Here is a 15,000-nt window from a genome sequence, read left to right on the forward strand (position 1 = left end):
TATATAAGTCAAATCACATTTCCGTGATTCATATACCTATATCGAGCTACAATGTCCTTTAATATCTAATTCGCTCTACCTCGGAATTAATATATTTTCATATTATGCTTAAACCGAAGGGGAATATTTTTCCTCTCGATAATAGACTTGCCTGGACCAGGGCGCGAACCCATGAGCCTTTCATATCCAGGAACGTCAGTGAAGCTTTTACCTACTACACCACCATAAGAGGCCTCTTGCGGTGGTGTAGTAGGTAAAAGCTTCACTGACGTTCCTGGATTTGAAAGGCTCCATGGGTTCGCGCCCGGGTCCAGGCAAGTCTATTATCGAGAAGAAAAAATTCCCCTTCGGTTAAGCATATATGAAAATATATTAATTCCGAGGTAGAGCGAATTAGATATTAAAGGACATTGTAGCTCGATATATATATATATATATATATATATATATATATATATATATATATATATATATATATATATATATATTGTTTTATGGGATGTGGTTGCTTGCACCAAGCACTTCTCTATCCTAGCTGTAACACGCAACAATTCACTTCTTAGGTCAGCAGAGAAACAGTACACTTATTCGTATCACTCGTATTAGGCTTGAAGTGAGACGGGATGGTTTAGATGTCAGATTCTTTGTTTACAAGAAAACAGGCTTTCGATGACGTCGTCGTCTTCTTCGGGTACTGAAGAATGAGACTTTGTCTTCGAAAGCTGCTATTACTCGGTAAATTAAAGGAACTGGAATCTATACCTTCCCGTCATATTGAAATCCGAAACGAAGTAATATATATATATATATATATATATATATATATATATATATATATATATATATATATATATATATATATATAATATATATATATACATAATATATATATACATATATATATATATATATATATATATATATATATACATTGAAGTAAGTTGTGTGGCTATTTTGTGAACACACGAACACTTAAATAAATAAAGAAGAGAATCCACGAAGGAAAGAGAAACGATGGAGGTCTGCAAAGGCCTTTCGACTTCTTGTACTTTACTTAGGAGACTGCTAAGTAAAGGACAAGAATTCTCGTTATTTATATATATTCATCACGTTCCATATTTTCGTGATTTATTTATATATCTATATATATATATATATATATATATATATATATATTATATATATATTCTATTATGCGCTGTTTCTGTAATGACCGAGTCCATAATATCACATTTGTGGTTGCTGAGAGCAACGTCCCTGATAAGCCATACGTCCAATTGATTCCATGAAATCAATCAAACAACCATTAGTGCATTCATATATCGTACTGGATATCTTCGCAATATATATATATATATATATATATATATATATATATATATATATATATATATATATATATATACACTTGCACCATTTAAAATTAGATCGACTTTAATTACATTTGTTTCTCTCTGGATGAGTGTGAAGAATTTCCACGCATGGTGACTTTGAACTAAGCACTGAAAAATATTTGTTTTCTACCCGGTGTCTAATTCTGCGCAAATAATTATTCGTCAGTAAACCATATTTCTAAACGCTGGCAGTTCCTGAGATCAGAGCAATAGTAACTCCCACGTTTTTCAAATAATTCATATGAAGACAACTGCCACATCCCCAGCTTCTTCGTGTATCAGCAGTTCGTCTACACACACACACACACACACACACACACACACACACTGTGATTCTCACTTGTACGTTGCGGGCGCGCACACTTGCACTCATAATACATTGAGTCTCTTCATGTGGATCATCTCTTGCACACCAGCTAGCCAGTTCTAAAACTGCAAATTACACTACTTTTTCATCAGCACGTTTTTCACCTTGTACATCTTTCGGTCTTTTAACTATTCCCCCTCCAGATGTACTATACAAACCATTCACCCCCATTGTTTTTCACTTAGTTTTCGCTTACTCGGGGAGTAAGCCTACAAACTACTTTGTTGTTGTTGTTCTTGTTGGTGTTCTTGTGGGTGGGTGTGGGCTAGTATATGTCTATGGAAGAGCCAAAAGTTAAAGATGTAGGAATTTTAGGATAGGATATTTATGATTTGATTTATTAGCGTGAACATTTTTAAAATAAATAATGTGCATTTTAAACCGTAAAGAAAAAATTATTTCTGATAAAATATAGCGTATTTATTTTAATTTTCGTTCGTGAAACAAGTCTCTATTTGGCTGTAGATTTTAGCACCTTTTCATATACGTTAAAAGTTAGGAATGTAATTCACAGATACTGTATTTTTTTGTTTTTTTGTAATTTTTATGCCATTCCTTTGTGAGTATAAGTATTATTTCAAGTGACCATGATAGCATCTCTGCTCTTCCCAATTCTATTTATTTCAACTGATAATGTTAACATCATTGCTATTCCCAATTTGATTTAGTTTAGTCCACAGACTCGGAAAACGAATGCACTTTGTATGTAACATTCAAGTGACGCCCTTCTCCATCGTTTTCTTAGGAAAAAATCCCCTCAACAGATGGCGTGTGCATTCTCTTTGACCGTTGGCTTTGCTCCACTAGTGAACGGAAGTCTTGGAAGAAAGTAACACCAGAAATTTGTCCCCATAAGAGAAAAACTCCCTGGGTGTTTTTGTGTCGCCACTTCTTCCGGGTTCTTGCTGTTTGTTAAAGGGCGAGCTCTCTCTCTCTCTTCCTTCTCTCTCTCCTCCACTTCTCCTCTCTCTCGCTCTCTCTCTCTCCTCTCTCCTCTCTAGTCTCCTCTCTCTCTCTCTCTCTCTCTCTCTCTCTTATGTATGGGTGTGTGTAGGGGTGTCTGGTTCTGTATAATGTGTGTATTTTGAAATCTTTTAGCTAAATTTGGGCGTCTTTAAATGAAAAGATGGAATTGATTATACGAATAGCGAAATGTATGCTTTATACACACACACACACACACACACACACACACACACACACACATATATATATATATATATATATATATATATATATATATATATATATATATATATATATAGAAAAGGCCTGTTTGTGTTTTTTGATATGATATTAATAAAAAAAACATGCAAGGTAAGAAAGCTTGAAATACTCTAGAGCATTCTTGAATGTGTGTCATTACCTCAGTTACCAAAGTGCGAATGAGAATTGTTTTGTTTGCATCATGAATCCATTCTGTGATAGCTACTATTGACTGATGTGTTTATTTAATCTCGTGTCTCTGATGTTTTCCACCCGGAGTATACCATATAAGTTACCTGTCAAGGCTACCCCGTGGGCTACCCTTTTCGCCGATAAAATTCAAGATGTATTTAAGCTGTTTTTGTCTGTAGCAGTCATCTCTTGACGCATACTACAATACTTAAGATTGAGTGATTTGTTTCAATTATAGTTATTGACTCGGGGTAAATGCTACCTCTACCTGTGACGATTATCCTCGATAGGTCTAGCTATAGTAGATTCACATCAATCGTGCATTTGACGTCTAGGCCTGTCTCTTACGACGCTCCTGATTGGCTGTTGATAAGCCAACCACAGGGCCGGAAACTCTCAGTCTCTCAAGAGAGTTCACATAGGCAGAATGTAGGTTCCTCCTCTCCTGAGAGACACTTGTGAAAGACGTATCCCTCAGGAGAGGTGGAACTTAGATCCTACCCATGTGAACTCTCAAGAGAGACTGGGAGTTTCCAGCCCTGTCATTGGCTTATCAACAGCCAATCAGGAGCGTCGTAAGTGACTGGCCTAGACGTCAAATGTACGGTTGTTGTGAATCTACTATAGCCAGTAATGGACATATATCTTTACATAGATTGACATGCTTGTGACTGAGTCACCTTCATAACCGTAACAACAGTTTTTACCTTTTGACATGAATGGCGATCTGGTTTCCGGCATTGTTGAAAAGGTCCGCCGCCTGCTGGTGGGTTATGCCTTTGGTGTCGGTACAACTGATTCTGGTGATGATGTCGCCCTTCAAGAGCGTGCCGTCGGCGGGGCTCCCCACTAGTACCTGCAGGAGGAAGAGAAAATGTAAGATCTGGTGGTGGTCTCATTATGATGAGTTTTCTATCGATAGTCTGCTGATATTTGAATGGAAGACTGTATCTTTTACGTGGTCCATATGAATGGATTGTTTGAAAGTTTTTGCCTTGTCTGAAATTATAATTTAGGTTATTCTTCTTTAGAATAATTGAAAGTATAATTGGGCTTTTATTCTTTAAGATAGCTGAAAGTATGATAGTTTTTTTTCTTCTTTAAAATAGCTTGTAATTCTTTTTAGTGCCCATACCTTCTCCCAAGATGAAAGGTATTTATTCTTTCATTTGACATTTAAGACGAATGTGAGTTGCTTACGACTGGTTTTTTAGGCACAGCAAATAATGAAAGCTTCACGAAATCAGCAGATATGGAAGTCTTACGCGTAGGTAATGAAGTTATCACTTACACTTTCTTGACACAAACGTTATCGGATGTTTATTTCCTGAAGGGTGATTGCCTCTGCTGCAGAGGGCGCGAAGATATCATACTTAGCTACACTTAACCCCTTCTGTTAAAATTCCAGTCCTCATGGAATGATTGTTCAATCCTAATTGCATGTTAGTAGAAGTTCTTTATTATTTTGGTATATTATCTTCTGGTGTTTCTCTTGTGGCATTCATCCTCTGTCCAGCATTATTATTATTATTATTATTATTATTATTATTATTATTATTATTATTATTATTATTATTATTATTCAGAAGATGAACACTAATCATTATGGAACAAGCCCATAGTACCCATTGACTTGAGATTCAAACTTCCAAAGAATATTGTGTTCATTAGGAAGAAGTTACAGATGGTAATGGGAAATACAGAAAGAAGAGATCACTTGTTAAAAAAGAAATAGATTAACCAATTACTAAATAATTAGATAAACACAAAAGTATGTTATTAAAATATAAGAAGGATGAATTTGGCAGTGACCATTGACTTGCTTTTCTCTCGGACGCCACTCCTCCATACAAGGAAGCAGCTTTATGTTAACAATGGATATATCTGCTCAAACAATTCCTATTTTATTCTCTTGTTTCATTTGGGGGATTCATCCTCGGTTCAGCAGCAGTCTCGTATGAACGTAACAGTAACTTGATCTCGGTGTCCTCGTCGGATCCACCCCAAGTCGGCGAAGTGGTAAGCGCCTCAGTGGCGTGATCGGTATGGTCTTGACCTGCCACCTCGGTGTCTGCGAGTTCGATTCTCGGGCATTCCACCGAGGGGTTAGGGATGTGTATTTCTGGTGATAGAAGTTCACTCTCGACGTGGTTCGGAAGTCACGTCAAGCCGTTGGTCCCGTTGCTGAATATCCACTGGTTCCATGCAACGTAAAAACAACATACAAACAAACAAACAAAAGATCAGGGAAGTGGCTTAGTAATATGAAGTCCCTTACACTTCGCTCGTTTTGTGGCACACAACGTTGAGAAAGGGTGAAGAAGGCATTTTCCCAAGCCGCCAGCCATGTGTGTCCTTCCTACCCTGGGAATGACCCTGACGTCAATTGCCAAAGTAAGCGGGCATTTGTGTGCGCCCACCCCCCCCCCCCGCCGCCCCCCGCCGATTGTAGAGCGGGGTTTATTGATAGTGGCTGATCATTCCTCAGTGTCTCTGCCTATTTGTCTTGTTTTTTTTTTTCCAGCTGTGCGGGAGTTATGTTGATGAAGACGAGAGGAAATAATAAGGCTATTTAAAATGATTAATTGCAGGGCGGCTTGTCGAGCAAATTGGCACATTTAAAGAAATATATTTTGGTCATATTTTCACGAGGGAATAAAAAAATTGCGAATGGGAGGATATGTATATATGTGGTATGTAGGGGGCATACTGTTGACACCGGGTCTGTTGGCGCCGTGCCACGCTGCCCTACTCCAACAACTGGCGGGTTGGGTGAAGGTCACACAATCAAACAAGAAGAAGAAGAAGTAATAAACTGCTTAGCCATAGTAGATTCACATCAACCTTGCATTTGACGTCTAGGCCTGTCCCTTACGACGTTCCTGATTGGCTGTTGATAAGCCAGTCACAGGGCTGGGAACTCTGTCTCTCAAGAGAGAGTTCACAGAGGCAGAATGGATCTTCCATCTCTCCTGAGGGATACGGCTTTCAAACGTATCCCTCAGGAGAAGTGAAACATCCATCCTTTCTCTGTGAGCTCTCTCGAGAGACTGAGGGTTTCCAGCCCTGTGATTGGCTTATCAACACCCAATCAGGAGCGTCAAATGCACGGTTGATGTGAATCTACTAAAGTATCGCCGTCTGGGAGCAGCAGCTCTTCGTTTAATACGGTGACCTTGCAAACATCGAAGGGGGTTTTTTGGTCCACGGTACCTAATTTACAGAATTTCCCTGCGTGGCGGAGGTGCCGCTAATTGATTTTCGTTCTCTGCATCGAAAAAAGGGTGAAGAAGCACGCGAGCAAGGTTAAAACGCAAAGATATCAAGTGAAAAGAAGTTCTCAAGAGCGAACGCCTCTGGGAATCACATGGCATTGGCGTGAAGTGTCTTATCCGCCCCTAACCGGCAACTAGGGAGAGAGAGAGAGAGAGAGAGAGAGAGAGAGAGAGAGAGAGAGAGAGAGAGAGAAACATTGGCAGACAGAACATTCCTGGCAGTTTCAACAGTCTTAAAGCAGACACATGTGGCCTTTGAACATGTTAACGGAGGAAGCATCTTCCTTCCTGTTACCATGTCATCACAAAAAAAAAAAAGTATTGCCAGTATATTCAGCTGATATTTTTGCTCTGGTAAGCTTTACTTCCAACTCCCATTGCTTTAGGGATTTTATACTTCACTATACACACACACACACACACACATATACATACATATACATACATATAATATATATATATATATATATATATATAATATATATATATATATGATTATAATAACTTGAATACCGTGATTCATTTATCACGCATTACCACAGTACTGTCTCTGTAGTATATGTATATGTATATATATATATATATATATATATTATATATATATAATTTGTGACTTCTAATACTGTGTATCAGTCCTTCGTCGGTGGCTTGGAAATAAAGTCGAAACCGGTCAAAACCTCTTTTTTTCGCTTGTGGTAATGTGCTATATAATATATACACACATATATGTGTGTGTGTATCATATATGTACATATCTATATATATAAAACGTAAACCTAAGGGTAATTATAATTGATCAATGCCTTGCCCTGGCAAGGATTGAATCCATTAATGTGTATACATATATTTGTATATATATATATATATATATATATATATATATATATATATATATATATATATATATATATATATAGTGTGTGTGTCTGTGTGTGTATCTGTAAATATATGAGGTCTTTGTCCTGCAGTGGACTAGCAACGGCTGATGATGATGATGATGATGATGATGAGGATGATGATGATGATGATATATAATTTGTCAAGTCGGTTATAGAATATCTTTCTTATTATACAATTCTTCTTGAAATATCTGCCATTGAAACCAAGCACAGCGGCAGAGTCTTATGTTCTCAAACAAATGAAGCCGAAGGTCAGGTGATCCAAAGGAATTGCGAGAATATGTAGTACCTGGTCAAGATAACTGTGGACACTGACTCACCCGGCAATCCTGTCCTGGTCAGAGTTATTGTTGCAGTGAGAACAAGAACAGCTTTTAGATGGTTTAGTCATGCGCTGTTTTGGGCACCTGCATTACTACATCCGTTGGGGGATTGGTAGTATTTTGATCTGCTAGCAATTGACTTGTGCTGTCCCTGGGTACACGACTTAAATATGAATGTGATCGATGATTAACTTACGTTATTCTAAGACTTCTGCAGATTGCAAATAGTTCGGAATGAACAAAAACCCCTTCCTTTTGGTAGGAATGTGATCGATGATTAACTTACTTTATTCTAAGACTTCTGGAGTTTGTGAATTAACAAAAAACACCTTCCCTTCTTGAGTCTTGTAATTGGTTTTGTAAGTTTAGAATGTCTGTCTGACTGGTAATTTGCATTAACAGTTCCCCATCGGGGAGTAACAGCAATAGTAATAATTTACCATTATCACAAATTGTACAGACAAAATTAATGTAGTTTGTGAAAAGCCTCATTTTGTAAAATCAGTAACAGCAGTTTTTGGATGTTTGTCTTAAACCTATTAGCGTTTGCATTCAGGTGGTCCTAAACCTAATTTTAAAAAACTAGGAAAGTGTGTCGCACTAGATCACGAACAAAAAAAAATCTTGGCACGTGCTTAAGTAGGCCTAGTCCTTTTTTATGTTAGACTTTAAACTACAGATCTGTAAACTCACTCCTCTCCGAAGACGGAGAGAGAGAGAGAGAGAGAGAGAGAGAGAGAGAGAGATAATGTTTAAAAGAGCAGTGCCATATCCTAAAAACAATGGAGGCTATCAACCAGGGTGCCAAGTTGGTCAGTGTACAGGATAACATTTTTGGGTAAGTGGGAGAGTGTTACGTGTTTCCAAAGAGAATAAAGTTGTTCATTATTCGTAAGCAGTACCATTTTTTTTAAATTCATAATCACGATATAAAACTTTAGTATGCTGGAGTGATTAAAAATTACTTTTGAATCCTCTATCTTAAGAACGCTTTGTGAATACGGCCGTAGGTTCGACCTGATGTAGATGAGTCTTGCCTTCCAGTAAGGTTTCTCAGTGTGATTCAGTGGACAGCAGCATTCCTCAAAATACTCTGATCATTGAACTGTTCTTTATACAAACATATATATATAGTATAATATATATTATATATATATTATGTAAATAATATTATATATATATATGTCTTAAGGCAATGGATGTTTGTTTTATCCCCTCTGTTCCCCTGAGTCATCTAACGTCATTTCCTTCAAGCCACATCTATAGCTGCCCTTCTTCATTTCCAGTTGTTCATAATTAATTATAAATGTCCTCCATTTTGCCACATCTGTCTTTTAGGTGACTATATTGCTGTAATGTCAGACTGCAATTTTTGAGAACTATGACAAGGCTGGTAAGTGATGATCAGAATAAATCCGGCAAATTATTTCCATCGAGAAAACATTTAAAAATATGCTAAGTAAATTTTAAGTCAGAATTTGACGGCCCCTATCCATCAATATTTCTCTGATATATCCACAAGATATTTAACTTTGAGTCCTCTTGATCATTCTCACATATCATCGAGGTGAAAAAAATGATTACTGTGATACAAGGTTATTTTCCGATATTTATAAATGAAGAGCATTTAACCAAAGTTACTAGGCGCATTTGAGACAGGTGGACGGGAATTTGGATCTTGAATTTCAGGCCAATGGTCCCTATGGTGGTCCTGTTCCTTACGAATAGATTTCATCTTCTGAATAATAATATTATTAATAATAATACTAACGTAACTGAATATTTCTTTTATGCACGCTTCATAAAATGACGGATATTCAGCACAGATTTTTCCTTTCACGGTTTTTTTATTAAATGTACTCTGGTATTCAACTCGGTATTTGAAGAATTCATCGATTCAGGAAGTAAATATAATAAAACAGATTTTCAGTGCAACTCCATAAAGTATTGTAAGAATTAGTCAATAAGTAATTTTGTTCAGTAAAACTGTTTCCTCATATGAGAGGGGTGGGTTGAGTTTCTGAATCTTGCAGTGCAGCAATTCACGCGAGTTCGATTCTCGGGCATTCCATTGAGGGGTGAGAGATGTGTATTTCTGGTGATAAAAGTTCACTCTCGACGTGGTTCGGAAGTCACGTAAAGCCGTTGGTGCCGTTGCTGAATAACCACTGTTCCAGCAAACGTTAAAAAACACCATACAAACAAAAAAAAAAAAAAAAAAAAAATTCACGTTGTGCATCCTTTAATTAGTCAATGAAGGTGGCAACCCATGTGCATGAAATTTCCACCGTCAAGAGCGTCATATAAATGTCCAAGAAAAGGCTCACCAGCAGCTCGGCGACCCTCATCTACGTCCAGACATGCTGAGTCAGCGTAAGAACCTCCTTTCTGATCGCCCTTCCCGTAACCGTTCGAACACTTTCGATTTGTGTCACGCTATTGAATTCCTTTCTCTAAAACTGACCACCCTTCATCAAAGCCACCTCTTCATATTTTTTATGTATGTATGTATGTATATATATATATATATATATATATATATATATATATATATATATATAGTATATATATATATATATATATATATATATATATATATATACGTGTGTATGTATATATGTATATGTATATGTATATGTATATGTATATGTATTATGTTATACCAAACTTACATACTAGTGTTTAGATCTTCAGTTTACAGGCCAAGTGATTATTCCAAGGGATGCGGGCTGTTATAACCGTCATAATTATGAATTGTCAACGAATTACGTTAAGCGTGATTTTATATCATTTCAGTGGTGTTGGTATTTCCATGTAGCTAATCATAAAGATATTTTTAACTATAGCAAAATTTCATGTATCGTTTGCAGTGTGTAAAGTCAGTAGTTGGACTTTATCCTAAAAAAATCTGAAATTATAGTTTTCGGTCAAGTAGATGAAAAACCACTCAAATATATAAATGGTTTGTAGTTTTACTCATTCTCTGAAAAAAAAACTGCCCCAGATAGAGAACAGCTGTTCGTGTTTATTTTTTCGTCTGTGTCAGGAATGGTCTATTGATGGTTCTCCCTCTACTAAAAACTCATCCACTGCACAGCTAAGCAGTCTCTCTCTCTCTCTCTCTCTCTCTCTCTCATCTCACTCTCGCTCTCTCTCTCTCTCTCTCTCGTGAACTATCGGTGATAAGATTAGTGTGAAAATAGTAGGATAAAGCGTGTTCTAAGTTAGTTTAACAAGTGTAATACTGAAATCAGAACAAGATGGCAGTAAGTTCCAACTGCGGGAAAAGGTGGCGTAATTTAGCTTGCTTGGCGGATTCGCAATACGATGAGGTAGCAGGAAGGGAACTGGCGGCATTTCTCATCTATGAAATCAGCAACAGTCCTAACCAAAAAGATACAAAAGCATTCATAGATTATATTAGAAGGATATAATCCTTCAAACTGGAACAAATCTAATGAAAACATCTTGAAAATAATTGAAGAAGTTCCAAATAAAATCCAAGTGGTCAAGAGACTCATAAAGAAAATATACATAAACCAACATATTCCGACAAAGAAAATGAATAAGGTGAATCTTGTGAATATCCTAATATTGATGCATTAGGAAAAAGAATGCTAAAAAGCATGCAAACTGTGTAAGGTTTGGTATAGCATAGTCATCCACAAAACCTAATCAGAAAATTGCTGCATGCAACATTTTCCGACCCATCCACAGTGTGCTGAGGTAATGCAAGATTTGAGAAAAGATACAAGAATTTTTTGTTCAACATGTCTATCAATGGATAGCACAATGTTATTAAATCAAGATTGAATGTACAAATAGTTGAGATGAAGAAGAAGAGGAAGAGGAAGAAGAGAAGAAAAAGAAGAAGAGGAAAAACGGAAGAGAAGTAAACAAAATGAAATGACAGAAAAAAATAAGAAAACAAAGAACAAGATAAAAGTATGGATGCAGAGATCTCATTGATACTACATATGAGGCAATATCAAGCAGCATACCTACGAAGTAAATAAATTACGATATTTGACAACAGAAAAGCAAATCCCGAAGAAGGCTCTAACCCAGATTCTACACAATGACGGGAAAGAGGAAAAAATAGACAAGAAAGACAAAATCTGCAACCTTTTGAAAAGAGGGAATTGCAGATTTGGAGAAAGATGTTACTACAAACATCCTAAAGGTATGTTCAAAACTATGAAATATATGGTAAATGTGCATACTTAGATGGCTATGGGGATGATTGCAGAGATCTGCATCCAAAAATATGTAAAAACCTAAAAGAAGGAAAAGGATGTAAGTTCGACAAAAAAATGCAAATATATGCACCCTGTAGCCATGAATCATAATCAAATAAATACCAACCAAGTAATAAAATCCAAAATAAGAAAGAAACAAATAAAGAGAGAAATCAAGAATAATTCAGGTAAAAGAGAAAGCAAACCACCAATGAGATATGCAGAGGTGTCAGCAAAAAAAGTTTCAAAGCATCAGCTCCGAAATTCTACTCAAGAGATAATAACTGTATTTATTACTGCAAGAGGATATTTGCAGAAGCGGAGAAAATTGGCAGATTCAGACACAAAATGAATGATTATGATGAAGGAAGATCAAATATTATGGAAAAGTTGGATTTTTTTAATGTCAGAATTTCTGGAAATGAAAAAAAAGAACAACATACCAGAACAGGAAAGAGACATGGGAAAATCCTTATTACTACCAATATTAAATGAAGGAGAAAACACGCAACCATCATAGTGATGAATGCGCAGGGTTTAGTTACGAGTAACTCAAAAAGAAAAATAGAGTACTTAGAAGACTAACCCAAAATGAAAAGAGAAAATAGATATAATGAATATAAGTGAAACCTGGTATTCCCAAGAGACTGGGAATGATGATCAAATAAAAGGGTTCCAAACTTATAGATCAGATAGAAAAAACAAAAAATAGGAATCAAGGGGGAAACCGCAATATATGGAAAGACAAAAAACAAGGAAAAATATATGAGAAATATAGTAACTCAGAATGTGAACTAATAGCGGTAGAACTGAATCTGAAAAATGATGAACATAGTAATATAATAGACCTCCTAATACTAAGAGTTGACTTAAAAATAATTGAAAATTGGATGATATTATGTAGAAATCACAAGGACTGGACTATTCTCCTATCAGGTGACTCAACTTTCCTTTCGTAGTATGGAAAGAACGAATAGGAGACTGTGGTTGTACTTATACATATAAAAAAGAGAGTAATAGTAGTGCAGAAGATAAGAGGCAATTTGAAAAGCTATTAGATATGCTACTAGAATACAACATTCAACAAATTAAATCACCTGCCAACAAGAAGGAAAATACTTTAGACCTAGTATTTGTGAACGAGATGAATTATGTTAAAGAAATAATAGTTTATAATGCGAGTATTTCAGATCATAATGTCATAGAATTAACAGTTCATTCCAAAGCAAGTGAAAATAGAGATAAGCAAGAAATGAAAAAGTGGGAAGGATATGGAAAATACAACCTTCTACAGTAAAAATATAAAATGGTCAGAAATTAATGAAGAATTAAACAAAGATTGGGATAACATTTTCGTAAGTGATGACATAAGGGGTAAATACAGAGATATTATAATATTGGAGAAAATAGTGGATAAATAATATACCGAAGAAGAAAAGTAAACATCATTCATGCATACCAAGAGACAGAAGGATCTTGTTCCAGAAAATCAGAAAGTGGAAAAAAGGTCTTGCAAAAGAAAAAATGCATGGAAAGTTTATAGAACTAAAAAGTAAGATAGAAAATGCAGAACAAAAGATTATACAATCAAAAGAAAATGAAAAACGGGACTTGGAAGAAAAACCCTATTAAATATCAAGCAAAACCCCAAACTATTATACTCATATGCGAAGAAGATGAATAAAAGAAAGAATAGAAATAGGCCCTCTGAGAATTGAAGGGAGATAACGAATGAAGAAAAAAAAGGAAATTTGCAACATACTGGCAGAACGATTATAAGAGAGAATTCACCCCTAGAATAGATAATGAAGATAATGATATAGAAGTAAGGACGAAAATAGTGAATATTTAGCTGACATAGAAATTAATGAAGCTGATATTGTGCAGGCAATTAATGAAACAAATTAAAAATGGAGCTGCTGCATGGGCCGGATGGAGTCCCTGCTATTTTGTTAAAGAAAGTAGTTCATTCTATCGCAAAGCCACTTGCAATATTATTAAGACAAAGTGTAGATACAGGCAAGATTTATGATGAGCACAAATTAGCATATATCACCCCCCTACTTTCAAAAGTGGATCAAGACTAGAGGCAAGTAATTATAGGCCTGTTGAGTCTAACATCACATATTATGAAAGTGTATGAAAGGGTAATGAAGAAAAATATTATGAAAACATTTAATAAAAAATAATTTGTTTAATATAGGACAACACGGTTTCGTACCCGGAAAAGTACACAAACCCAACTGTTAGTCACCGTGAGAAACATATTCAAAAATATGAAAAGCGGAAATGAAACAGATGTGGTTTAACTCTGGACTTGCAAAAGCTTTTGACAAAGTAGACCATAATATATTAGCAAAGAAAATTAGAAAACACCAATATCGTAGATAAAGTAGGAGATGGTTAAAAGAATTTTACACAACAGAAAACAGATAGTTATTGCAAACGATGAGAAAATCGGATGAAACCAAGAAGGTAATATCCGGTGTGCCACAAGGTAACGTGCTAGCTGCAATAATTGTTTGTTATTATGATTGAAGACATAGACAGTAATGTTAAGGATTCGGTAGTGAGTAGTTTCGCTGATGACACAAGAATAAGTATAGAGAAATTACTTGTGATGACGATAGGAACGCTTCTACAAAGAGACCTTAACAAAGTATAATGATTGGGCAGAGGTAAATAGGATGGATATTTAACTCGATAAATTTGAATCCATAAATTATGGAGGACAGAGAAGGAAAGCTATATCATATATGGGGACCTAATAATGAGACAATCACAAATAAGGAAGCAGTTAAAGACCTTGGTGTGATGATGAATAGGAACATGTTATGCAATGATCAAATAGCCATTCTGTTGGCAAAATGTAAAGCAAAAATGGAATGGGGTTGTTACAGGGCACTTCAAAACAAGAAAAAGTGCTGAACACATGAGGTTATGACATTATAAAACATATGTTCGTAGTCCACTTGAATATTGCAATATGATATGGTACCCACACTATCAAAAGGATATTGCACAAATAGAGAGGTGTACAAAGGTCCTTTACAGCTAGAATAGAAGAAGTTAAGGACCTAGACTACTGGGAAAGACTACAATCCTT

At 35.9% G+C, this 15,000-nt stretch overlaps 1 protein-coding gene across 9 annotated transcripts in view; it reads right to left on the reverse strand.

The window, feature by feature from the left end:
- The window catches only part of LOC135215422 (PDZ and LIM domain protein 1-like), a 128,779-nt gene that overhangs the window by 65,344 nt on the left and 48,435 nt on the right, over nucleotides 1-15,000 (reverse strand). For all 9 annotated transcript variants that reach the window (XM_064250042.1, XM_064250039.1, XM_064250045.1 and 6 more), the window contains exon 2: nucleotides 3,867-4,015. In XM_064250042.1, the coding sequence (XP_064106112.1) occupies nucleotides 3,867-4,015 (149 nt within the window). The remainder of the gene's footprint in view (nucleotides 1-3,866; nucleotides 4,016-15,000) is intronic.

This window comes from Macrobrachium nipponense, chromosome 5, assembly GCF_015104395.2.
Source record: "Macrobrachium nipponense isolate FS-2020 chromosome 5, ASM1510439v2, whole genome shotgun sequence".
Lineage (NCBI taxonomy): Eukaryota > Metazoa > Arthropoda > Malacostraca > Decapoda > Palaemonidae > Macrobrachium > Macrobrachium nipponense.